Source organism: Rhipicephalus sanguineus, chromosome 2 (assembly GCF_013339695.2).
Source record: "Rhipicephalus sanguineus isolate Rsan-2018 chromosome 2, BIME_Rsan_1.4, whole genome shotgun sequence".
In the NCBI taxonomy this organism is placed as follows: domain Eukaryota; kingdom Metazoa; phylum Arthropoda; class Arachnida; order Ixodida; family Ixodidae; genus Rhipicephalus; species Rhipicephalus sanguineus.
The window spans coordinates 175,529,231-175,553,709 of NC_051177.1; the positions used below are offsets into that span (position 1 = coordinate 175,529,231).

General features: G+C 47.7%; 1 protein-coding gene across 4 annotated transcripts in view; it reads left to right on the forward strand.

Moving 5' to 3' along the window:
• LOC119383870 (uncharacterized) overlaps positions 1 to 24,479 on the forward strand; it is a 164,592-nt gene that overhangs the window by 3,410 nt on the left and 136,703 nt on the right. Inside the window, exons 2-5 of one of the 4 annotated variants that reach the window (XM_037652145.2) lie at positions 5,719 to 5,855; positions 13,232 to 13,308; positions 15,690 to 15,767; positions 20,784 to 20,948. The exons of 1 other annotated variant lie outside the window; for it this stretch is intronic. In XM_037652145.2, the coding sequence (XP_037508073.1) occupies positions 5,719 to 5,855; positions 13,232 to 13,308; positions 15,690 to 15,767; positions 20,784 to 20,923 (432 nt within the window). In that variant the 3' untranslated portion in view covers positions 20,924 to 20,948. Of the gene's footprint in view, positions 1 to 5,718; positions 5,856 to 13,231; positions 13,309 to 15,689; positions 15,768 to 20,783; positions 20,949 to 24,479 lie in introns of those variants that run through there. 2 more of the 4 variants (XM_049412694.1, XM_049412693.1) reach the window with 2 other exon arrangements.

Sequence of the window (24,479 nt, forward strand, 5' to 3'; positions counted from 1 at the left end):
TCCGAAGTGGCCGAGTACTCACGGACTTGCCACCGACCACGGACGGCGTCCAGGCCTCCACGGCGGCTCCGCGTCATGATTGCGGCGAAGCGATTTCCCAAGCCTTCTCGATGTTCGCTCAAGAGCTCAAGACATCCGGCTTTGGGTGCGCCCCATTTGGATCGTCCACTGAGAACGAGATTCCATGTTTTCATGGGTTTAAGGATGACCCCGCGAGATGGGTAAGCGTCGTAAACTCGGTTGCTCTTAAACACTCTTGGAGTGACACAATCAAGAAATCCGTCGCCGAAGGACGTCTGCGAGGATCCGCCCAAGCATGGCATCGATTCGAAGGCAGCGCTTACACTACCTGGCCGACATGGAGCGCGGCCCTGACGTCCGCGTTTGAGCCGCTTCCGAGCGCTTATGACGATCGTTTCATGACCATGCGGTCACGCCGGCAAGGTGCAGCTGAAGACGTCGCAACTTACATCTACGACAAGCTGTCCCTTTTACAAGCTTGCGGCATATTCTGGACCTCCTCGGCAGCCAGGCAATACGTCATCGACGGGATCCTTGACTCGACGCACGCGGCCGTCTTGTCCGCCAACACCCACTCAGCCGACATCTCCACTTTTGTACGCCAGGCAGTGGAGTTACAGGACACTTCTCATCGGCGTGCGGCTACAGTTTCCCCTAAGGAGCAGGGTCCACCGAAACGTGGATGCTACACATGTGGGCGCTTCGGGCATGGGTATAAAAACTGCCCACAAAGCCAGCCTCAAGCCATACAATATCAAGCACGTCCACTTCCAACCCTCATGGTCTCCGTCGACGGCATTGGAGAACTGACGGCTCTTGACGATACCGGAGCACAGCGTACGGCATTGCTTCGACGCCACGCCCCAGGAGATCTCCAGCCTTGGACTGAGCCACCGCTGCGGGGCCTCGGTGGTGACGTACTACCGGTCGGTGCCATAAACCTGCAGATCAACACCGAGGCCGCCCACAAGTTCTTGTCCTCGGTGCCCGTGTTCGAAGACTTGCCGGCAGACATAGTCTTGGGGGCCGACTACCTTCTTTCCGGGGATGTGCGCCTCACTGTGGAAGGAAGTAGCTTCAGCCTCCGTCCCGTAGCCCCAAGTACGCCTCCGGCTCAACCAGGTGAGCTGACAACACCACTTACACTGCCCGCTATACTCGAGAGGCACGCGTCGCTCTTCGCGGATACTACTGATCAGCTTCCCGGTACTAGCGTGCTAGAGCACCATATTAAAACCGACAACCATCCGCCTGTGTCCATACCGTTACGTAGATACGCCGAACGAGAGCGGACTGTAATCGACGAGCAGGTGCAAGAAATGCTAGCCGCTAACATCATCAGGCCGTCTGCTAGCCCGTGGGCAGCACCTGTTGTCCTAGTCCGTAAAAAGGACGGCAATCTCAGATTCTGTGTCGACTACCGAGAGTTGAACAAACACACCATACCAGACTCGTACCCACTGCCACGCATTGACGATACTATTGACGCCGTACGAAATGCCAGGTTTTTTCATCACTAGACCTGAAAGCAGGGTATTGGCAGATAAACGTGGCTGAAGAAGATAAGTTTAAGACGGCCTTCCGGACTCCATCTGGCTTGTACGAATTTAACCGGATGCCTTTCGGTCTGCGAACTGCCCCAAGCACGTTTCAGCGTGCCATGAATACGGTGTTGGGCACGTTGATAGACCACGCCTGTGTCGTTTACCTCGACGACATTCTAGTCATCGGGGAAACAGAAAAACAACATCTAAAACATCTCGACACAGTACTGCAGAGGTTGCATAACACCGGCTTTCGACTTAACCGCGAGAAGTGCCAGTTCGGGTTGACGACGATATAATATCTCGGTTATCAGATATCTCGTAATGGCGTACGACCCTTGCCTGAACGCATAGACGCCGTAGCCAAATACCCTGCACCAACATCTATTAAACAGCTCCAGGTATTCCTCGGAATGGCGTCATACTTGCGCAAGTTCGTGCCGAGCTTTGCGTCAACGGCTGCTCCACTCACGGACTTACTGAAGAAAGGCGCTCGATTTCAATGGGGTCCTTCGCAGGATAACGCCTTCCAAACCCTCAAACACCAACTTACGCATAGCCCTGTGCTCTGCCACTTTAATGAAGACTGGGTGACAGAAGTGCATACTGATGCGAGTCAGATTGGCCTAGGGGCAGTTTTGCTTCAACGTGACACAAGTGGGCGCGGGCACGTCATCTCCTACGCCAGTCCTAAACTCTCGGACGCGGAACGTAATTATCATTCGAATGAATTGGAGTGTTTGGCCGTAGTGTGGAGTGTGGACGTAAAGTTCCGCCACTACTTGTTTGGCCGACACTTCACGGTGGTAACAGACAACTCCGCGATTGCATGGATGTTCCAGAAGCGGCACCTCAAACACAAGTTTGCCCGATGGATTGTTCGGCTCCAGGACTACACGTACGACATCCGTCACCGTGCTGGCGCACAAAATCAGCTGGCGGACGCTTTGTCGCGAAATCCGATCGAGGAATCCTCCCCACGGAATCCAGAAAGCTGGATTATGTTTTCTCAGCAGGACGTGACGAAGGCCCAACGCGGCGATGAAGGTCTCGTATCCGTTATAGACTCCATTGAGGATACAGGACACAATGCCAAGTTTGTCTTACGTGATGGTACGTTGTATCGTCGTCACTGGGCCGATAAGAGTGACGAGCGTCATATCCTGGTTATTCCTGGCTCCTTACGATCGAGCATATTACGTGCCATTCATGACAGCCCCGAAGAAGGCCATGTCGGCTATCGAGCCACCTTACGCAAGGCACAAGAACAATTTTGGTGGCCGAAAATGTATAAAAGTGTGCGCTCGTATGTTGCCAGTTGCGAGGTGTGTCAACAACACAAACGACGTCCCGGAGGCCAACATGGATTTCTTACACCGATTAAGCCTCCGGAGACAATTTTCCACACGTTGGGCATAGACCACATCGGGCCTCTTCCAATGACGGCAGCGGGTAATCGTTATATTATACTCGCTGTGGATCACTTGTCCAAGTTTGTAGAGGTCGCGGCCGTGCCTTCGCTTGCTGCTAGCTACGTCATCCGATTCTTGAGAGAGCGCTTCGAATGGCGACACGGTCTTCCTAACAAGTTGATTTCCGACCGGTCGGCCACCTTCCGCAGTCGCGAGCTCCACAATTACCTACAGCAAGTAGGAGTTGAGCACCACTTCGCGTCGGCATACCACCCACAGGCGAACGGACTGACGGAAAGGTCGAACCAGACTATCCAGGCTCGTCTCGCACCGTACTGTGAGAATCACAAACGAGGGGAAGCTGACTGGGATGACCATCTTCAAGCGGCTGCATACGCAGTGAACACGGCGGCACACAGCTCTGCAGGAACTTGCCCCTACGAGATTGTCTACGGCCAGCTCCCGCAACTGAATGCTACATTCGGTTTGGACACTCCCGTCAAGGTTGGGCGTTCCGTTGCACGTCAGACACTTTGTCGCGAAATCCGTATGGAGGCACGCAGGAGGATTGCACATGCTCAGCAGGCGCAAAAGCGGTACTACGACCGACGCCACCGTCCGGCGCCGAAATATAGTATAGGCGACGAGGTGTGGCTGCAGCGAGGTGCTCCATCGTCTTCAGACAAACTGCGCCCAAAGTACGAAGGCCCGTTCATTATTTCCGAGCGCTTAGGAGAGAACACGTGGCAAGTACGCTCCACGGCTTCTGATGCGCGCACGGACAAGAGAAAGCGGAATAACTTTTCTGTGCATGTGTCGCGAATGAAGAACTGCGTTCGTCGACAAACGTGACGTTGTCTTATGCGCTTTTCTTGCAGGAGTAGACCAGTTGCAGCGTGGCCGAGTGTAGTGACGAAGAGTGGCACAGAAGCTCGGGAACGAAAGCGAAAAGAAAAGGAGGACGAAAGAGAGCAGCCTGCCCGCAGCAAGGGTGCTGTCTGCTGTGTCGTTCTTTTACAATATATATATATATATATATATATATATATCTATATATATATATATATATATATATATATATATATATATATATATATATATATATTCTCGCCCCAACGTCGCAAGCACTACCCAGAGATTGTTCGCGTTCTACGACTGAAGCCGTACTTCACGCGTTAGTGCGACTGCGCCTCGGCCTTATTCATTTTTTACGAAGTGCCCACACTGTGCCCGTTTGGTCTTTTCTTCTTATGCATGTCCACTTGCGTGAGCATCGAGGCAATGCTTTTTTTCAGTGGGGGAATAATGCCACCTGGATGATGAACTGCGGCGAGCACGAGCACGCATCGAGCAAAAACAAACGAAGAAGTCGTCTGGGACAGCGCGCGCTCTCGCTCTGTCTTTGGTGGTTTTTGGCGCGGCCATATTGTTAGACCTGCATCAGTTTTTCTGCCAGCGTGGTATTTCTTGCCTGGGGATCTTCTCTTCGCACGTGACAATATATTGTGGGCGGTCATTAGACACATCTACCCTCTTCATACATGTTCATCATCATGGGTGTTCGTCGTCTTCACCGGTGGTGGGAACTCGGCTTGATTGTGATCTGTGCCTCGGGTGTGGTCGCTTCACCGTTCCTTCGGTGCCTAATAAAGGGCGCGTTAACCGTTGCCACACAATATATATATATATTAAACAATGCAGCCTTCCTCCCTTCCCCCGCTCCGCCACCCCGGCGCCCCTTCATGCTTCTTCGCCCGACGAAAGACGGGCGGCGGGATGTTTCCTCTCTCTGCTTAAGGAGCCATTGACGGCAGCCGTCGCACGCGGGGCGATTTTATCGCATGCGCCCTTCGTAGCACGGAGATGGCCGGCTCGTTTCATCTCTGCTTCAGTCGCGTTCATTCTCAACGCTCGCGCGCTTTTACGGGCGTGTAGAACATACGATGCGCGAGGTGATCTATTGGTTTGGACTTTATATTGGTTTGGACTTTATACGCAGCATCACGGTGAAGTCAAAAACCGGCCGAGAGTGTCCACATAATTGCTATCGCAATGAAAAGCGCCGTATTATCGGACCGCTTACTCACGGCCCGAAGGCGAGCATCGTAACCACTCGGCTATCTAGGCACGGTAGCATAATCAGCTTTATGGGAACCATATGATTACGTTGCTATGGGCGACCGAACGAGGAAACGATAAAGAGAAAGACAAACAGAAAGACAGAAAAAAACGCTCACAAGAGAGCACGAGAGAAGAAGAAACAACTAGGGATGGTGAGAGAGAGAGAAAGAAAGTATAGCATAGCATAGCCATGTATTCTTTATTATAGCAAGGCGGTGGGAAAGGAAATTTAGAGCGAGGAGGAATGATGTGCTGGTGAGGAGGAGGGCGAGAAGGAGGGAAACGTCACCAGCTCCACTGTTTCGTCAGTATTCCCACCACTGCTGCGTAGCTACCCGAATCTTTTGCTTTCTTTTAAACAGAGAAAACAAGGTTCTTGTTGAGTCCAAACGAAGGTTAGCCATGAATTACGTGCTCCCAGGATATATATTGAAGAATTACTTTAAGTTGCGACAACACTTGTAAAGTCAAAATAACAAAATGTCACTAAGACGCAAAACCAGAAGGAATCGCTTCAAAGACGTTGCACAAAAACTGTCACCTGCAATCTCCCGTACAGCCTGTGGCGTTAACGTAATAGGTGATGAAGATGTGGCGGTCACGCTTCTTCTTTCTCCTAGGCTTTGAACACTAATGAAACCATCTGGCTAAAGCAACGGAGCTTTGAAGAACACACTACGTGTGTAGCTGACAAAATGGTGTTTCTGAATTACACTGATTACAAGTTTACGCATTCCTACTTGAATGGTACTCAACCGTAAGTAAGCTTTCCGCAGATGTAGTATGAAGCCTTGGTGCTATTGTTCGCAAAGTTTTGGTTTTAGAATAGCAAGTTCAACAAAAGACAGTATAGTACAAGTAAGTTCCCCTTAACATAGCTCTAAAGCTTCAGCATTCTATAGTTTAGTTTTATAATGACAAGAATTTGTGGTCCTGTATTTACTTAATTGTTCGAGAGAAGTGATACAAAATTATTACAGCAACTGCCTTGTGCTAAAATAATAGATTCCTAGAAGTCGAAATGGGTGTGAGAATGCTCAACAGGAGATCTAAATAATTTTAAACATTATTGCATCTTCATTATTGTAAATAATAGATGCAGTGTTGCTCAGCATATTATGGCAAACATTAACACGTAGCAACTAAAACGATCAGCGTCGGTAAATAGGCTAAAGTATGACCGGTTAGCCGAAACAGCATATATCACCTAGACTCAACAAATGTAGGGTTTAGAAATTACCGATGATTGCAATATTCCATAGTAAGACATTCCGGCGCGGCTCTTCAGGCGTTCTCATTTCGCGATATATGACGCAAACAATTTGAAAGATCTTGCATCTCTGCGTCGACTTTTAGTGAAATTTCTTCTTTTGGAATTTTTTTAAGCTTTTAGTAAATACACAGGTACCATGTTTGCTGCCAACAATATTTTTTACTCCTATAGCTTCTACCAAATACGGTAAATCATTTATACTCTTTCCTGCGATAACATTATCGAATCATTCGCCCGTAGCACTAAAATCTGCAGTTTCCCTAATTTCGATCGGGAATTTCGTAAAAGAGCATTAAGTTTTATATGCGAAGCATTTTTATTGAACCACAGGCACTTTGACAGTTTCTATCTATCTATCTATCTATCTATCTATCTATCTATCTATCTATCTATCTATCTATCTATCTATCTATCTATCTATCTATCTATCTATCTATCTATCTATCAGGCCGCCTACGTTTGGGCGCACTCGCGGTCGCCCCATAGCTTAGTATATGCCAAAACATACACACGAGGAGATGCGTGTGTGGCGAACACCATTAACATGTCATGACATGAATAACGTGACCTGTGTGCCACCAACGTCAAGAAACGCTTTCCACCAGTCACATGTGGCACATGCCCCCATAACACGGCCACTGGTATCATGGTGTGTGCCACGGGTGATTAACAGTCTATATTAAACCAGGAATAGCGAGAATAGACTTTGCACATGTTAACGCCACATCCATGAGGAGCTCGTGTTGCAGGAAATCCGGTGATGGCGTCGACGGCATTGTCAATGAGCCAAAAATCCCGATGGAAGCAAAGAATAAATATCACGCCTCGAACCGGAATCAAACACAGGCATTCTGCATTATTTATTTATTTGGTTTGAATACATAGAAAACACGAAGACACAGAGGAAATAGGGAGGGAACAGGCTGACAACTGCCACCTAAAGGGGCACAACGCCTGCCTGCTCATTTGGGAAAGGGGAAACATTGGGGAAAGGAAGATAGGGGGGAAAGAAAAAGGAAAGAAAATAGGTAAGAAAAAAACAAATAACACAGACGTAAACACGAATAAGTGGCCACAAGGAAAATTGTCTATACGCGCGAGGCCAAATCGGTACTTTTTAAGAAAGTAAGTAGGGCTCGATGGGCCTGGTCACGCCGAGCAGCACAACCCCTCGGGAACAGGCAATCATCAAGGTTCGTACACTTGAGACCAATAAGTCCATATTCCTTGATGAGCAGTGCTCGCTGCATAACAAATGCGGGACACTCAAAAATTATGTGTTCTAGTGTCTCACAGGAGTCACACGACGTACATGATGGACTGTCTACACGACCTTGTCGGTATAAGCGCTCACGCACTAATACAGAGCCAACTCTTAGCTTATATAAGAGGGCTCTGTCACAACGAGGCAATCCACGACCACGAATACGGGGAGGGAACAACCCGCGGCTTGCGACGCGTTGGTCAGGGTGCTGCTTTAAAAGATGTCGGCGGATCAACAGACGAGCGTTGTCTATCAGGCATGAAATTTCTTGGCAGTCGCACTCGTTGTGGGCACAACTTGAAGCAACGTGATCGGCCTCTTCATTCCCAGCAATACCCACATGCGAAGGTATCCACTGGCAAATGAGGGACACCCCACTAGAAATAATGTTTGTGGCAGATTTTACAATGCTGCATGTAATTGGACCGTCGCAGTCTTTTCTCAACAGTCTGCTAAGGGCAGCACGAGAGTCTGTGAGTATGACAACCTTTGGTGCTCCTAATTCTTCTTGAACGTATTTCAGAGCAACATCAATCGCTGATAGTTCCGCAGTTGTTGATGAGGATGGATGCGGTATGCGAAACACCCGTCTGATGTTAGTCGAAGGGCAATAGAAAGCTGCAGAGCCACCTTGGCCGTCGCTGCGTACAGATGCGTCTGTAAATACATGGAGATAGTCATCAAACTTTTCAAATAGGTGCGACTGGGCCAACTGAAATAGTGCCGAAACAGGCTGGTCAGACTTTTTATGTATTCCGGGAATGGATAGATAAATGGGGAAGGTGCACTGGTTGTACTCTTTCGGGGTTGTGAAGGTAGTGGAATCTTCTGAATTGCCGGCAATCGTAGTAAACAATGCCGCCATTTTCCCCATGCGAGATCCCGGGCGTTGAGTGAGGCGATTAATAAGTGCTTTACCGTCTGTTGCTCGGTGCAAACGCTCGATATGGTGCAGCGCTCTCTGGTCTGCCTGTAGCCTCAGGGGCAACTGGTGCGCTTCGGTGAGTAGAGGAACAGATTGCGCCTCGCGAGGTAAACCAAGTATGATTCGGAGGGCAACACGGTGGTCCCGTTCCAATTGAGACATCAAAGTAGGTGGCACGTTCAAGACTGGCAAAGCGTACATCAAGCCAGAGAGCACAGCTGACTGATACACCTGTAGGGCTGTCGTCTGATCGCAGCCAGCGCCCCTAGCAGTCAGAGCAGCCACATACTTGAAGAGCGTCTGTGATTTGCGCCTCGCGGAGGTAACGGCAGGCCGCCAAGACAGGCGATCATCGATAATTACGCCCAGGTAACGATGTTGTCGTACCCACTCTATTGGTGTATCTCCGATGTAAAGCCGGCTCATGCTTCGTCGAGCACGCTGTCTGGGATGGTAAGCAATGGCGGCTGACTTAGCAGGCGAAATTTGTAGGCCAACTTCTTCTAGGTACTCTGTAGTAGTATTCAGGGCTCTCTGCAAAATTCCGCGAAGACGCGGACCCTGCTGCGAAGGACCGCTTATCCACAGTGCAATATCGTCAGCATAGATTGCTATGCCTATTGGGAACTCATATTCTTGAGGTAATCGGCTTGGCAGCCCAGCAAGTACACTGTTAAAGAGAAGCGGCGACAGAACGCTACCTTGGGGGACACCGCATTTAACAGTGCGCGATTCACTTGTCACTCCTCCGATGAGTACTTTCATTTTGCGCTCCGATAGAAAGTTACGCACAAAATTAAGCAGTCGACCCGAAATTCCGGCAGCCATAAGTGCAACGACAATCTCCTTATGTGGCACCGAATCAAAAGCTTGTTGAACGTCCAGGAAGAGCATATATGCAGAGTGCCTGTTTTCTCGAGCAGATTCAAGTGTTGATACGAGATCTGCGATGCTATCGATGGTTGAACGATGTCGACGAAAGCCGCTCATAACTTCAGGAAAGAAATTGAGCTCCTGTAGTCTGCCATCTAGACGAAACAGCACCATTCGCTCCATCAGCTTCATAACATTAGAAGTTAATGATATGGGCCGGTATGACTTGAGGTGTTTTGCAGGGCGCCCAGGCTTTAAGATTGGTTTCACGATAGATGATTTCCATTCAACGGGGATCACAGACGTTCGCCACACTTTGTTATATTCGTCCAAGATGTAGTGATGGAAGCTCTCATCGATGTTTCGTAAGGCTTGATACGTAATACCGTCTTCACCTGGGGCAGTGCGGCGACATGATATGCAAAGCGCGTGTCGCAACTCCTCGAGGGTAAAATCTGCCTCGTCCATCTGACAGGCAGGACCATAGCAAAGCGTTATGGTATCGGCACTTATCAGGGAGGCAAGGTCACCATTAGAGTTGTCTCTTGACACAGTAGAAACAAAAAGATCGGCAAATTCCTCCGCGAGAATTTGCGGAGGCCGTCCGGTCGTTATGCACAAAGCTGCAATTGGATTCCTGCAGATATCAGGGGTTCGGAGAGCTTTCAGTATGCGCCATACACTTCCAAAACCGTTTGCCGCATTCAGCGAACTACACAGCGCAGCCCAGCTCTTTCGACGGAGTTGTTTTGTGTGTCGCCGTATGGCTGCATCTAGGCGGTTATACACCGTCCAATCTGATCTCCTTTTAGAGCGCTGCGCCCTTCTGTAGGCGCGGCGTCGACAGGCGCGTAGCCTCAATAGCTTAAGATCAGAGTTTGGCTTATTTATGCTCCTCATTCGTCGCGCCGTAGCTTGTTGTAAACACTCGCTCACCAGTTTGAACATCTTGTCGTGCGATGGCGCCTCGGAAAGCAGCTGACGGAACTTGTCCCAGTTTGTCACTCTGTAGGCGGCAGTCTGGCGGCTAGGTGTGTGTTCTGGAGTCAACCAAATTGGTAGGTGATCCGAGCCCCATGGATCAGCTTCACATGACCAGGCAAGGCACACATCTCTGGTTGATATCGCAAGGTCGATGGTAGAATGCTCCTTTCCTCTGCCGACAAATGTGGGTGAACCGTCATTGAGCGTTTGCAGATCATGTTTAATAATCAGTTCATTGATCTCCACCCCACGACTGTCTTGTGGACGAGAACACCAGCGAGGATGGTGAGCATTAAAATCCCCACATAGAACAAATGATGAGCCGCACCGAGAGACTAAAGACTCCAGTAATGTGGTGTCTGAAGATCGGGTGGGTCGAAAATATATGCTTGATACAGTCGTAGTTGTGTCTCTGAGACTTATAGCAGCAGCAGTACATTCAAAATCTTTGTCACAGATGTCGCCTGTGTCAATAACTGAGAAATCTAGGTCAGCTCGTACGTATAATGAAGCTTTTGAAGGATTTCGTGGATGCGTGGCGTCCGTGCATCGGAAAGACCCACATGCCGGCACTGTGCATTGTGCGTTACTATGAACGCCCACAAAACCAGGAAGTCTCAGTTCGTCTTTCCTGACATTGCTCTCTTGAAGCGCTATAACATCTGGCGGGGTGTTCATTGCGAGGAGCCTTAGAACCAGATCGGCATGCCGCGGCCGTAAGGATCGGACATTCCATTGCAGCACGAAAGGGCGGGGCTTTCGACTGTTCATGCTGTTTTTAGCGAAGGCCGTCGAGAACTGGAACGAGTGCCTCCAAAAGTTGCTCTGCGGCTAATGCTGCTGGTGTCTGGCGACCGGCAATGAGTGCTCTAATAACGTTGACAAGCATCTTAAGTAAGTTGATAAGGTGGGCATCGTCTTCGACAGGGACCGTATTATTTACAGAGTTTTCCACTGTAGGCGGGGCCTTAGTAGAAGCTGGTTCCGACGCTTTGTGAGAAGCAATCTTTTCAGAGACGGGTTCCGACGTTTTCGATGGAAGCGCTGGCCACGATGTCGCCGAGAGGAAGTTCCGCCTCTGCCCTTCTCTCTGACGCACGCTGTCTGAACTGTTCTTGGAACGTGCAGGTACATCTGTTTTGTCATGTGCAGCCGTTGGACGAGCACTGCGGTTATACATCCTCTCTCCGGATGCCTTCTCTTTGGCTTTTTCTTTCAGAACCTTTAGTTTTTTCTTCAGGGTGGGACAATCTTTGTCTGTTGCCAAGTGCTCGCCGTTACAGTTAGGGCACCGAGATGTCGAACTGTCACAAGAATTTACGTTGTGATTTCCGCCACATTTAGCACAGACCACAACACTTGTGCAGAAACCCTGTACATGTCCAAGCTTCAGACATTTACGGCACTGTAGAGGCCTTGGTACGAAAGGTCGAACTGGGTATCGCACTAAACCAGCTTTTATATGACTTGGAAGCTTTTCACAGTCGAAAAGAACCTTCACACACTTTGACGAGCCCAGCCTTCGAACGCCGACGATTTTGCAGGGAGGCGTGCAAACGATAATGCTTTTCAAAACGTCGTCTTGAAGTTCCAGGTCGACGTCGGATATAACACCAGCGGTTACATTTGCGCCCTGTGGTATATAAGCCCGCGTGCTGACACCACAGAGCTGAGATAAACCAAGTAGGGTTTGCACCGTTTTCTCATCTGTTGTGTCAACGGCTATGATATTCTTCCTTGGGTTCACTCGAACCTCTTGAATAAGACCAGGGGCCAAGTTGAAGAAAAAGTCATGCAGCTTCTGCTTGGAGATAGCATTGAGGCTTACCGACACGTCGACAGGCACGTAGGCTACTGTCGTGATCACGATGTTGCTGTATATGACAGTCTCTTCGCTTGAGGACGATGTTGAAGACTTCCGTCTTGAACGACGATGTTTAGCAGGTATGAAGGCTTCCGAGTCATCCGACTTAACATCGGACTCGGAATCGGCAGCTTCTGATGCCACTGAAGAGCTGAGGCGCTTCCTTGCAGCGGGAGGTCTGTCCCTGGCACAAGACGGGTCCAGCACCATCCCCTCCATAGCAGGCTCTGGAGGGAGGGTATCCCAGCAAAGCAGGAGTCTTGAGGGCCAGTAGAAACAGCGCTGGGTGTTGCTGATGCACAAAGAAGCACAAAAAATGAACAAAACTTCAGGACTGGGAGAAACACCAGCCGAAGCACGAAACGTGTTCTAACACAAATGCATGTGCATCATATTTCGGTTCATCAGTGCAACATATTTCCGTTACGGAAATACGTCATGAAAATCTTGGTGGACCTCGGCATAAACCACTCTCGTGTTAATAAAATGGACGCGAAATCACCCTTTCCGTCAATGGAATCCGAACCCACAACTTTCGAGTTACGCGTCCTATGCTCGGATATGCTCTCAGCACTCCAGGTGTAATTCTGTGTTATGTCACACTGCTGTTCAAAGAGGTCCGTGATAAGTATTAAAACACACGTTCTAATCTTATTATTTTGTGATAACTTGATCGCTGTGGACAGACTGTAGTGTCTGAGCGTCTCGACCTCTTCACTTCTCTACGTTCTGCATCACAAAAAGTGATCGCATTCCAAAAAAAGAAAACATGCAAATAAATCAAACATTTTCCATTTTTTACTTGTACTGTCAGTACTACTACTGCGAACACAACTGCTTTACTCCTACTATTATTAGCCCCGCTGCTGCTGTACCACTGTAATCATGCTCTAATTTATCGCGATTCTTACTGTTCAGTGTGTGACCTTTCTTTCTCACTGTCGTTTCAGTCAAAACCAGACCCTCTTTGCGAAATTGCATAATTCAACAGAGGGCGGGAATCCTTACATGACCGTCAGCATACAAGGTGAAAAATATTAGTCGCTTCATTAGCTCACATTCCTTCGCGTATGCACTCAGGGATATTTTTTTTTTTTGCTGCGTTCGTGTAGCGCGAAGCACGATGAAGAAAACAGAGATGATGAAGACGAGCGCCTACTGCCAAATGAGGGTTTATTGCTTCCTAGAAGCATTGATGGGAAAAGCACGAAAAACGCCAGGCCTACGCGTGAACACGCAGCACAGTCACAGCGAAAGCGGGAATAGCGGTCTTTCCAGAGCCTGTTGTAAACTCTCTTCAGGCAACTAATACAAGTACAGATTGAGGGTATTCACTACACCATAATACATAATTTTTGTGAAGAAGAGAAGCCCCCCCCTCCCCTATGCCATTATTCGTCATTCGGCGGAGAAGCGAGGTGCCCGCTACACATCTGTAAGGCGTTGTGTGCAATTTGTTGATTCTGTGGCTCATGATCATGAGGAATTATGGCTGAGCCCTTGGTAATAGGTTGGAAGCATTTTGTTGATGCTGTGGTTGATGGCGATGTAGAAGTATGGCTAAGCCTTTTGTAATAGCTTGGTAGCTTTAAACCGCACAGTCGTTAAGCAACTCGCTTTGTATGATGCCTAGTTGTTATTTTACAGCTTAGTTGTCGCATATTTTAGTTGTGTGGTATTTTACAACTATAGTTGTCGCCACCGCCGGTGTCCGTAACCGTTTCGCGAGAAATAAAAAGAAACGCAATAAGCAAAAAATATCATGCATCGAATGAGATTTGAACCCGAGCCCCGGGCGTGGCAGTCGAGTATTCTACCATAGAGTACTCTGGTGCTTAAACCTTATTTGCAAAAAGGCCCTATACAGGCATTATGCCGGACAAGCAATTACGTTAACCTATGTAATATAGCTTGGCAGAAGAGTAAAATAACAGCCAGTCATCGCACAATGCTAATTGCACAACGAGTCTGTGTTTTAGAGTTTCCGACGCACTACAAAGCGCTCAGCCATAATCATACAAGCGTGTTCAAATGAAAAGATACAAAGCGATACTGTGGATATAAATGAAGACTTCATTCAACGTATACACTATATACCTGATCACAAAGATACCATTGATGAACGAGGCGAGGGATTCCTTGTTCCCGGAATTCCTGTGGCCGGGACGAGACCCAGCCCTTCACAGTGTCCTTGAGTCCGTCGTTCGAGTTGCAGCGCTTCCATTTCAGGTGTTTTTTCACGGGATCAAACTCATGGAAATCGAAGGCGATGAATGGTGGCCTGTTTAACACATTCCGCTCTCAGAAGTCGGATAACGCCCCGCTACTCCTCAATCGTCGAATATTTGCAATGTGAACGCCAACCTACCCTCACATGCACTGCCAGGTCAATTCGACGGATCTCTTCATAAGAGCCTCTGAAATCTACCTTTTAGTTTGAACACCCCTTGTACATCGTCATCAGCCACATGCAGCACCATCAAAGTGCACACAACGTCTTATAGATGTGTAGCGAATACCTCGCTTATCCCCAGAAAGACGACAAATTGCATAGTGGGTGCTTCGCTACTTCACAAAAATTGACTTATAGCGTACTGGGTAGATTGCAAGTGTACTTGTATGAGTAGCCCCAAGAGAGTTTACAACGGGCTCTAGAAAGGCCGGTCTTCCCGCTTTCGCTGTGACTTTGCTGAGTGTTCCGCGCAGGCCTGGCGATTTTGCTCTTCTACCATGCTACATTACATGTGATAACGCCATTCCTTGCCCGACATGACGCCAGTATTGGGCCTTTTTGCAAAGTAGTTTGAAGCACTGGCGTGGCTCTGTGGTAAAATGTTCGACTGCTATGCAGAGGACCCCGGTTCAAATCCTATTCGAACCAGATCATATTTCCTCACTTCTTTTTTTTCCTCATTTTGCGCGATAGCGATTACGGACACCGGCGGCGGCGAACAACTATATAAGGCACTGAAAACAACTGTAGTGATCTGATAAGAGCTTTCGCTGTAAAATAGAATTAATGCCTCCTCTACACCCTGAAAACGCAGCCTGAATGCGTGTTGACATTTTGAGCGTTTCAATGTTTAGAATACTAAAAGTGCATTTAGAATCTAATCGAACACGTGAAGTTTCGAATATTCGCGCACATCCCTACAAAAATTCATGTTGTTTTGTCCCTGTGACAACTTATAATAATAATTTGTGTAGTTTTCCGAGCCAAAAACTTGATATGATATGGAGTACCCCTTAGTGGGGGACTCTGTGTTAATTTAGACCGCAGATGAGGGAGCTGCGGCGTCGACACGACGTTGATGGAGCCCTAGACAATAAATCTATTAAATTAACGCGGTGCAAATCCCGCCACCCTCCCCCTAAATGACGCATATGTTGTAATGTATTCGTTTGCAGGAACAAGTGGGATCAACTTCACGCTAGATTATTGGAATGACACGGAGAAGTGCGGAGTTCTTACATTCCAGCCGGGAGGTGAGTGCCTCGGCCAGCAGAAATGTCTGAATTTCCTTTGTGCTGGTCACTGTGTCTCTACGCGTGAACTTCCAAGTTGGTCTTAACACCCGGTTCGTTTTCTTGGCATACGCCACAGGATGGACGTCGATGTCTAGCCGATAACCAACAGTTTTGTATGTAATGACTCTACCACAGCCTCCTGTAAATTTGCCATCAAAGCAGTAAAGCTACAGTAATTTCGAATCTTTCATTCTCATCGGTACAAGTCTTTCTAAACCTATAGAACAACAAACTACACTGCGAATCTAGCACCTAAGTCGCATGAATCAAGATTTAGGACAAATATAAAACGAGAAACGTAATTGATAAACCGCGTACGTGTTTTTTTCGGTGAAGAAAACGATTGGCCTTACAAACTATCTCGTTAGCTTTACTCTGTGGCGATATTTCGTTAAGCTTCTATATACTCATCATACAGATACCAAGCTAGGCTTACACGAGTGGGCCACTTGTGAATTCAGCGAGCAAATAAGCGTGAAGTCGCTATCGGCACGTCATCGGTCTTTTTGTGTGTACAGAAGCAGGTGGACTTCGCACGCGCATTAAGTCATCAAACAGTCTCGTTGTACTAAAGCAGAGATAAGCGTAACTTCTGGTAAATACCTTGGAAAGCTTCTCGTGCTTCTCATAAACAAAGCTTTGCCAGAGTCGGTGGTACGCGTACCTTTCTATATTATATAACATACCGGAGAATTTCTGACAAGAACAATTACCACGAGAATTTTTCGCAACCCTTCTGCATAAGAGAACATCTGTTTCTGCATCCAGTCGAGAAAGGTGAGAAAGTCGAGAAAGGTGTCTTGTTCTCGGCTATGGTAAACGGTATAGAGAGGAGCAGGACATTTCAAAGTACGCGGGTACAACTTGCGGTAATAAATAGTGTGTTGCATTTTCGATTCATGGAAGCATATCTTACAAGGGGTTGGTTGGTTGGTTGGTTGAAAAACTTTATTTGGGTCCTTACAAGGGGTGTTCAAATGAAAAGGTAAGAAACGACACTGTGGGTATAAATGAAGAATTTATTCAAAGTATACGCATGTGCCTGATAACAACGATCCCGTTGAACGAGCCAAGGGATTATTTGTTCCCGGAATTCGGGTGGCCGTGATTCCTACCGCTCCCTTTCCATTCTATAGAACTTGCCAGCATCCATACAATGAAAACGTGCAGAGACCAAACTTTAAGACCGTACGCTTAGCGACTGTTGTCATAAGAAGACGCAGTCTACGAGGCAAAACATGCGACATTGTGCAACGCTAAGGTGAACATATGTCACATAACATTGATAAGAACGTTCGCTGAGTTATTTCTCCAAACAACGGCAGTAGACAAGGACCCAAATGAGCTAGGAATCGCAGTGAAAGAGAGAAGTTACTGCACCGAGTAGCTGTAAAGCGGCTTAAAAACAAAGTTTAGACACCGCACTGTAAAGTTTTAATGCGCAAATTTTTTTGGTAACTTACATAGCAATTTTGGTGGGAATATCATCTCTTAACACCACGGTGTAAGAATATTCAGGTGTTGACATTGCGCGCGCCTAAGCGGCCAGAAAATGTTCGGTCGTCGGTCCGTTGAGCGGTGCGCCATCTATTGGCTTGAGGCGGAGAGCGCCCGCGAGTAACCGAATCACGGTGGTGCTGCGTCATCGCCGACGCGCTCGCCGTGCCCTCTCCTGTTGCTCTCTCGATTTCGCCGCTCGACGCCGCTTGGCGGATGCACATTATCCAGCAAAATGGCACAGAAAAATGCACGTTATCAGCAGCATGCACGTTGCTATGGAGACGACTGCCCCGCTTTTCGGAGCGCCCTCTAAGACGGCGCCGATGAAACTGCAAGTCATCTGATAAGAACCCGAACATTATCTGGACGCGCGTGGATTGCGGTTTCCAATGCGTTGGGGGAAGAGTGTCATCACCTGAGTATATTCTTACACCGTGCTTAACACAATAGGCGTGGCAACCTTCCGAGAAGGATATTGCCACGCCCACTTCTTGTCTTGTTTTCATGTATTCGGGTTTGACCGGCAGTGGCGGTTATCAACGCTCGATGCTGTCCGCGAAGCAGTGTTCGAGAAGCTTGGCGATTGTAGTAGATCGTTTTGTTAAGATTGCGCCCCGCACGCGAATGTTCCTGCTTTGTCTAGAGATAACGCCGCCACCAGCGATATTGCTGGAAAGTTCGATAGCGCCTGTATAAAAGCCGATGCGCTTGACCGCTTGTCAGTTTATCGACGGTCGACGCTCTCTTCGCCGCTATCAGTGTATTGCTGTAGTTTAACTTTCAGTTTCCCGGCCACAAGTTCGGCCAAATAGTTTTCTCGGACGTGCTGACTGCTGTATTCGTCGACGTCACGACCACGTGACAATATATACATACGACTCAGTTGAAAACAGATGAAGTTGAGATGGGCATACTTGAATTTGAGAGTGAACCTAGTTTTGGGGTCGGTATCGAGGTGGGCAACATATAGGCCAACTTGCAGGAGAAAGGCGTCATTTGCTGGCCAGCATACTCGGGCGAGTGTCTCACTGACCGCTTTCTGCTTCTCACCGAACATCGCAGCCCCACGCCGCAGCGGAAATCTTCCTCGCCGAAGTGCTGGCTGCACGCGCGTGTTGTAGCCGACGGCTGTTGACAACTTCTAAGTTTCACAATCTAAGCTTCACGCAGCTTCCTACCTTGAGGACACGTGTGAAGGCTGACACCGTGCTCTGTTGCGTACGTCATGCAATGCGGCAACGAGTACTGGCCTACCGTATAAGACGCCTTCAAAAGCAGCTACTGCATATTGCAGTGCTTTCAAGAGTTGTCAACAGCACGCCTGGTGCGGGACAAACTGCCCATTTTATCAGAATTACAGCGCAGGTGGCATTCTAAAATTTTGTTTTCAGCGCGTCGGTTCCTGGCGAAGCAGACCAGGCAGTCGCTGGTCCCGCCTAGCACGTCACGCCGACGGTGGCGCGATCTTTTCCAGGGGTGGGCTTCGCACCCAATACTGTATGTGATAACGCTGCCATCAAAAAATATAACTGAGAGCAAAAGAAAAATTGGCAGCGTATCTGCGTGCTTCGCTGCAAATGTCGTGTAAAGACGATAGAAGAGGCGCTGTGTGAGATATGGACGCCATCTGGCAATACGTCGGGAAACATGAGTGCTGTGTTGCGTGCTGGTAGTCCCGGCGCAGCAGCAGGCGAAGACCGGCGGTGACCAACGCGACCGGCGGGGACGCCAGCCAGCCCGAAAACGCGGTTTGGCGCGAAGCGCTGAAGCAGAGAAACGTCCGCACTCAACGAGTACTCTCCACACACTCTTTTATTTACACGTCGCCTGGGTAAAACAGGAACACCAGAGCGGCGTCCACAACCGGCAGCCTGAAGGCCGCCCACAACGCTGCTTTTTCATTTTTAAATATTTTTTTTTCACCTTCTTGGCCTTCTCAAAACTAAAGTTTTTCAACACCAACCCATGGCATTCGTACAGTGCAATACAGAACCGGAACCGAAACACAACAATGAGCTCGTGCGAAGGGCACGGAGGAAGGCAAATTTCAGCGCAGTCGCATTTTCAGCTTTGTTGAAACAGCGCTCACTAGACGACGACGAAGTAAAAACCGAAACACAACAATGAGCTCGCGCAGACACGGAGGAAGCCAAGTTTCGGCGCAGTCGCATTTTCAGCGCAGCTTAAGAAACTAGGGTCTCTAAAATTACGTATCTATGTATTTTCTATTAAAGGAACACACCAACTAATACTTACCTAGTGATGTTGCGCCTCAGATATGCGTAATGTTTGCTTTTTGATCAACCATGTACACAAGCATGAACCTAGTGAGCCGTTCACGATGGCTGGCCCTTGTGCAAGTGGTTCAACTTTGGCCGAGTGGCTGAATCCAGGGACGTGCTGACAAACAGAAAGACAGACAGAAGGACAGACAGAAAGACAGACCAAAATTTCTGCGTTTAAGTTCTCCAAGAAAGACTATCGTCTTTAAAAAATTGGCGAGCTTGCACTAAGTGACGCAAGGTTTGGCGCAGCGAAACTGGACGATTCTGTAGACTAATCTGGTTGCTTCTAGGTCATTGCTGGGTTTTAGCTAGGTGATGCTAGGTTCTTTCTACGTTTATTCTCAGCGAAGAGAGGTTCGAGTTAAACCACACACAGTCACAGACACGGCACAGATGTCCAAACTCCCGAGACAGGAACTCGCGCTGAAAGGAAGTGTTCGCACCTCTCATAGACCTACGGGCAGGTCGTCGTTGGCGTAGGCTTTCCATCGCTTCGGGGTCTGCCTGAAGCCGCTGCTGCTTTCCCGTTCCCTAGTGTTGGGCTAACTGTTGCCTTCTGGCTTTTTAGTGGACCAGTGGTGAGTAGTGGGATTCACCCAGTTTCTGTGGCACATACCCATTTATGATGATGATAGTTTTCTGACAGGCTGCACAAGCTTCTGCGGCACATACCCGTTCCCTAGTGTTGGGCTAACTGTTGCCTTCTTCTTTGCTAGTGAACGAGTCGTGAGTAGTGAGTTGACCCAATTTTTGTGGCACAAACCCGTTTATGATGATAATACTTTCGTGATACGAGATACAAGGAACGATTTGCTAAACAGCTTTCCCGTTCGAAGTGCTCGCGTCATTCACTCACGATCTAAGGGAAAGGACGTGGAACAGACTGATTTATAGTTCAGTCCTTAAGTAACTAGCATACTCACCTTACAGCCAAGAACCGTGTATGACATTTTTCGTCTCGTCCCGCAATCGAATAAAGAAAAGATTTTTTTTTTTTGGTTTTCAATAAAGTTCTGTCCTTCTCCTCCTCAATCCGCAAAAACTAATTTCATGTATTTTACAATGATGTACTCCACTGCCGCCAAAATGTAACGTAGACAGCACGCACAGAACAACAATTAAACATTATTAAACGTGCGCCTGAGTTTCTTCCTTTGTGATGCAGATGTGTCTCATCTTTCGTTTCCAGGGAAGAAACTATGTGGAATGCACGTATGGAATAGCACGATTGGGCTACCATTGACGGGATGTCAAGCAGGCTACCGTGGCTTATGTAACGAATCGTCGTATGAAGTGTATACAAGCAGCTGCACAACTAGACGTTCATAAAATGAATAAAATTTCTTGCTTCATACAGCAATATCGGTCGTCGTTGCTCGAGCTGTGATGCATTCGACGTGTACTCAAATATTTTTCGTCGTACATCACATTAAACATAGTTTAACGGTAGTGTAAGTAAGTAATTAAAAAAAACTCATAGCGTCCCCTCATGCAATCGCCTAAGGTGACTCGAATCGAAAGCCATCCTTTTCTTCTTCCTTTTCTTCTCTGTGGATTTGCTGATCCTCCCCCCTCCGTCTCCGCAAGCTTTCTTAACCTAACGTGTTTTGCACTGCCTCCATGATCGCATACATTGCAAGCTTTCTGCAGCTGACATGGTTTTGCAGAGCCTCCATGTGCGGTCCTCTTTGACCAAGCGGCGATGACCTGCGATGACGTCATGATGTCACGTCATGTTGTTGAGAGGTGGTATGGAGAGGAGAGATCATGAGCGCCAATCGCGCTCCTGCTCCCAGCCACCAAAGTCTTCAAGCGCCCAAAAGTTTCCAACCGCGTTTTGCCTCCGACATCAAGTGGCATTACTTATGCGCGCGCGTGCGCTCCTGGTCCCATCCAGCGAAGTCTTCAAGTGCTTGATATTATAATAAATAAAATAAATAAATTTTCATCAGGCACAGAGGTGTGAACCCGAGGCCCCCCGGTCCAAAAGCGGGTGCCTTGACCACGAGGCCAAGTGCCCATGCTTGCCCAATGTGAACTCAACTGAAGCATACGAATGTGTTCTACCGACGATGAAAAACAAAATTGGGAAGCAGTACACTTGCTATGGGCGCTTCATCGAAATCTTTTGTGTCGGCGAACTAAAAGCGATCTGCTGGACAACGCGAAGGTCGTCGTTAAGAGTAATTGCACATTTCAGGAAAATTCCGACTACCAGGAAATTGAATTCTCAACCCGAGTTTCCATAATCGCGTTATTGTCCTTTCGTTGGGCCGTTCTGGAGGCTTGACAAACGCTGGAAAGAACTTGAGAGACGCCATGTCGATTCAACCCGAAGACCGCGTTCCAGCGACGGCCGCTACCTATAATAAAACTGAACGCGTACGTTAGGAGGGAGCATTGCGCAAAGCGAAAGAAAGAAACGATTAAAGAAAGAAAGAAAGAAAGAAAGAAAGAAAGAAAGAAAGAAAGAAAGAAAGAAAGAAAGAAAGAAAGAAAGAAAGAAAGAAAGAAAGAAAGAAAGAAAGAAAGAAAAGCAGTAGGTCAGACACTTCCACGCCAAGCTTCGCATGCCCCCTATGTGTCCGACAGGGGAAGGTCTCCTGAATTGTTTGTCCTTTATTTATAGGTATAGCCCAGGGGTCTCAAGCTCACCTCAGCTAGCAGGCCACCCACACGAAATGTAGTCTCCCGGTGAGCAGGGCTGGTGACGAAAGTTAAAACGGGAGAGGGGGGGGCGCAGTTCGAGCAAAATGTCAGCTAACGTTGCAATTTAAAATAAGGCTTTTCCCATATCTCATATATGGATCATTTCTGAAGGGTATTTAACGCCAGGTTTCTAGAAACATTGATATGAATCTCCAGAATGACTAAATCGTGGTGGCCTATTCTGAAATACATATGCAGTTTTTCTTGCTCGATTATGCTTTTACACATCGTGACCAGATGGGTTTCTAAGGGAAAAAATGCTTGATACTAGTCACGCCTGTGTAACTCGCGAACAGAATTCTGAAAGAAAAAAATCCGGCTGATCCCACGCACAGTGGTAATCGATGTAATGCGAAGCAGCCAGCAAAAAGCTGCATACACCGCCTTGTTTAACTTTCAGCCAAAAGAAATCACTCATGCCATGCCATCTAGTTCGCCATATATCGCATGTTTGCCATGCACGCATGCATCCACAATCTGGTATATGCCATGCTAATGAGACGTATATTCTGGTATGTACAATGCTTGACCTGTCGTTTATGTTCATCGCGCACTCGTGTCATGCCATACCACTTTTGGTACATATCCAGTTAACAAAACGGTCGGAAGCGCACCATGGCAGTGTCATGTAAATCATACCATACATGACATGCATAACATGATTCGCATGTTAGGACCTGTCATTTATGTTTGTCATACAGTCACATCGCGCAATACCAATTTTGGTGTATATCAAGCTAGCCAAACGGCCGCGAATGCACCACGAGTGTGGCATCTAAATCATGACATACACAACATGCATGTCATGGTTTTCATGTTACCAACTGTTATTCATGTTCTTCATACAGTAACATCGCGCAATACCAATTTTGGTGCCTATAAATCTTGCGATACAGCCGCGAGCGAGCGCACTATGAGCGGTTCATGTCGTACATGACTCGCATGTCATGATTTTCATGTTCCCACCTCTCATTTACGTTCGTCATAGAGTCGCGTCGCGCACAACCAATTTTGGTGCATGTCAAGTAGCGAAACGGCCGCGAATTCACCATGAGCGTGGCATGTAAAGCATGATATACATGCTATACATGTCATGGTCTTCATGTTACCAGCAGTTATGTTCTTCGTGCAGTAACAGCGCGGAATGCCAATTCGGTGCATATCAATCTAGCGAAACGGCCGCGCGTGCACCATGAGCGTGGCGTGTAAATCATCTCGTACATGACATGCATGTCATAATTTGCATGTTACCACGTGTCAGTGATGCTCGTCATACAGAAATGTCTCGTCATACCAGTTTTCGTATATAACCATTCACTTAAACGGCCGCGAGCGGCCCGAGATCATGTCATGTAAATCATGCTGCACATGACATGCGTGCCATGATTTGCATGTTACGACCTGTCATTATGTTCGTCATGAACTCTTGTCGCACCATACCAATTTTGGTATTTACTAAATTAACGGAACAACCGCAAGAGCCCCAAGGCCGTGGAATGTAAATCATGCTGTTCATGATATGCATGTCATGATTGTCATGTTATGACTCCTTATTTATGTTCGTAATACGATCATGTGATCCCAAACCAATTTTGGTACACATCCGATTAACTAAACGGCCAGGAGAGCACAAAGTCGTAGGCGGCTAGACAGATAGATAGATAGATAGATAGATAGATAGATAGATAGATAGATAGATAGATAGATAGATAGATAGATAGATAGATAGATAGATAGATAGATAGATAGATAGATAGATAGATAGATAGATAGATAGATAGATAGATACGCTCAAAGTCGCAGAAGTGCTTCGCATTTAAAAACAAAGTATGGGACAAGGACAATCATGTGTGGGCGGGCCGCTAGCGAAAAGTGCGCGGCCGTCTTCGGCCCGCGGGACTCGTGTTTGACCTCTGGCCCAAGATGACTGGAAGGCGAAAGACACCGTTTTCTTTTCAGTCAATGTATTTTTCCTCCCGCGCCCCCTCCGAAAGCCGTCTGTACCTAACGTTGTTCTGCCCCGTCTGCAGGATGGGGTTCATTGCAAGCTTTCTGCACCCCACATGGCTTTGCACCGCCTCCATGATTGACCCACCATTGAAACATCGACGATCTAATGTGATGAGGTCATCATGCGACGCCACATTATGTGACGTCATGGTGACGTCACATGGTT